This window comes from Heptranchias perlo, unplaced genomic scaffold (genome assembly GCF_035084215.1).
Source record: "Heptranchias perlo isolate sHepPer1 unplaced genomic scaffold, sHepPer1.hap1 HAP1_SCAFFOLD_65, whole genome shotgun sequence".
NCBI lineage: Eukaryota > Metazoa > Chordata > Chondrichthyes > Hexanchiformes > Hexanchidae > Heptranchias > Heptranchias perlo.
The window spans coordinates 1,483,136-1,485,408 of NW_027139677.1; the positions used below are offsets into that span (position 1 = coordinate 1,483,136).

General features: G+C 42.0%; 1 protein-coding gene across 1 annotated transcript; it reads left to right on the forward strand.

Moving 5' to 3' along the window:
- Positions 1-402: 402 nt before the first annotated feature.
- Positions 403-2,200, forward strand: LOC137318118 (probable G-protein coupled receptor 139). The gene is made up of 2 exons (XM_067981092.1): positions 403-472; positions 1,299-2,200. The coding sequence occupies exons 1-2, from the start codon at positions 403-405 to the stop codon at positions 2,198-2,200; spliced, it is 972 nt and encodes a 323-aa protein (XP_067837193.1).
- Positions 2,201-2,273: the final 73 nt, after the last annotated feature.

Consider the following 2,273-nt stretch of genomic DNA (forward strand, 5'->3'; position numbering starts at 1 on the left):
CATCAGGGTACAAAACAAATTGCAATATGCAATGAATGATCGAAGACTTCACCGAATTATTGGATGCCTCAAGAACCGAACGTCGAGTCTGGAAGGGATGCTCACTTTAGGTATCACTGAGCATGCGCACAGGTCATTTTCTCTTGGATTCCTTTCTGCTCATTGTTTTTATTCGACGGAGTTTCACAGACTGATGTGTACAATTTCCCCATTGACTTCCCAACGGACAGAAGGGAAAATCGTGCCTTGTTTGTTAAGTGACTGTAACAAATGCCAATTATTGTGTAACCTGATTTTCTCACCGGACACCGATTCTTCTATAAAGGGGGAATATTTACGGATCTCAGATACACTCCAATCGGAACTGTAAAGCCGGACAGAATTCACCCATTATTCTATAAAATGGAACTGCCAATAATTTTACAGATAAAAGATACCTACTACCCTATTCTCGCGGCCTTTGGTGTTCCAGGTAAGTCAATGAGTCCTGATGTTTAATAGCTGTTGACTGTCTCACTGTTAATGAAACAGATTCCGAGATTGTTCTCATTGTAGAGTCACTTATCGGGATAAGTTGGTGAATATCAGCAGGAATCTTACCGGTCCTCAAGGCCGGCGAGGCGCTGTTCTGGTCGATAGATTGTGGGCAACGAGCGATCAACTTTCTTCATCATACCGAGGGAGGGCGAGACTGATTCCCCGGCCCAATTAACAATACATCGATTATTAAAACGTGTTGCTTAGTGTCCATGGACACCATTTTATTTGTACCTTTGTTCCCGGTCCAGTTTAATTTGATAATTCCTCGGTCTGCAGCCACCTGCACCCAACAAGGGCCTTTGAAAGATAATTTCAGAAATAATTTCTTTCACGGAGCTGCTCTCCTCCCCTCGGCTGCAAAAAAACCTTCGCTGTTCCACTAGCTCCCGCTCTGGTACCTAGCGGCTCCCCCGGGGCGAATATAAATAGAAAAAACTCAGTCTCGACCTGAATTGAATGCATTTGCCTCAGCGGAATGTTTTATTTGAATTCATATTTTTCCAGTAATTGCTATGAAATGATATTTAGTACTTGACGATGTCTGACTGAAGGATACTGGAAGGACGGCGGTTTTAGTCCCTCTATTGTTCAATGATTGCTTCCTTTTAAACAAACTGTTGTCAATGTTCGCCTATATTAATAAAAAATAATCTGTGCTCAAAGCTTACGCAGGGACACATCTAAATATTTCTCCACAATATGCTCTGAGATTTATCTGAGTGTCCCCGGTAATTTCCTCTTGTTCCTCTTTCTTACAGCGAACCTGGTGACAATCGTGATTCTCTCCAGAGGAAATTGCGGCCTTTCCAAATGTATTTCTGTCTACATGGTGGCCATGGCAACAGCAGATCTACTGGTCATCATCTTCCATGTAATAGTGTATCACATTTTCAGTTATCACTTTCCATATTCATTCCTGTCCTACACTGCCGTTTGTAAGTTCATTCTTTACATGAATCCTGCTACGCTGGATATTTCGGTGTGGTTCACAGTCGTGTTCACATTTGACCGATTTGTAGCTATATGTTGTCATAAGTTTAAAACAAAATATTGCACAGTGAGAACTGCGTCTGCGGTTTTAACAACCGTCACTGCCCTGTTCTGTTTAAAGGACATCCCCTTTTGCTTTGCATATGAACCTGAACGAATAATTAACAATGTTCACTGGGGTTGCCGCTCCAGAGTAGACTTTTTTTCAAAGCCTGCAGGCGTCGTCTACTCTTGGTTACAAAGTATTTTAATTCCATGGCTTCCTTTTGCTTTGATATTACTGTTTAATTGTTCGACAGTCAGACGTATTGTCGTAGCCAGTAGAGCCCGGAGGGGAATCCGCGGTCACAGCACTGAGAATCAGAGCGATCCAGAGATGGAGAACAGAAGGAAATCAATCGTTTTACTCTTCACGGTTTCGGGCTGTTTTATACTGTTGTGGCTGACAGCTGCAGTGAGCTTTTTAGCTACCAAATTGACAAACACCGTGCATTATCTAGGCGATTATGGAACCCCTGCGTTTATCAGCACTGAAACCGGATATCTGCTCATGTATTTGAGTTCCTGCACAAACACGTGTATTTATGCAGCTACCCAAACTAAATTCAGGGAAGAACTGAAGAAGATGATGACATTTCCTTGGACGTTTATTCTGACATTGGTTAAATGAATGAAAAATCTAACCCAAGCTTCCTCTCCTAACTAAAGCTCAAATATAGAATTATAGAATCTTGCAATCCATC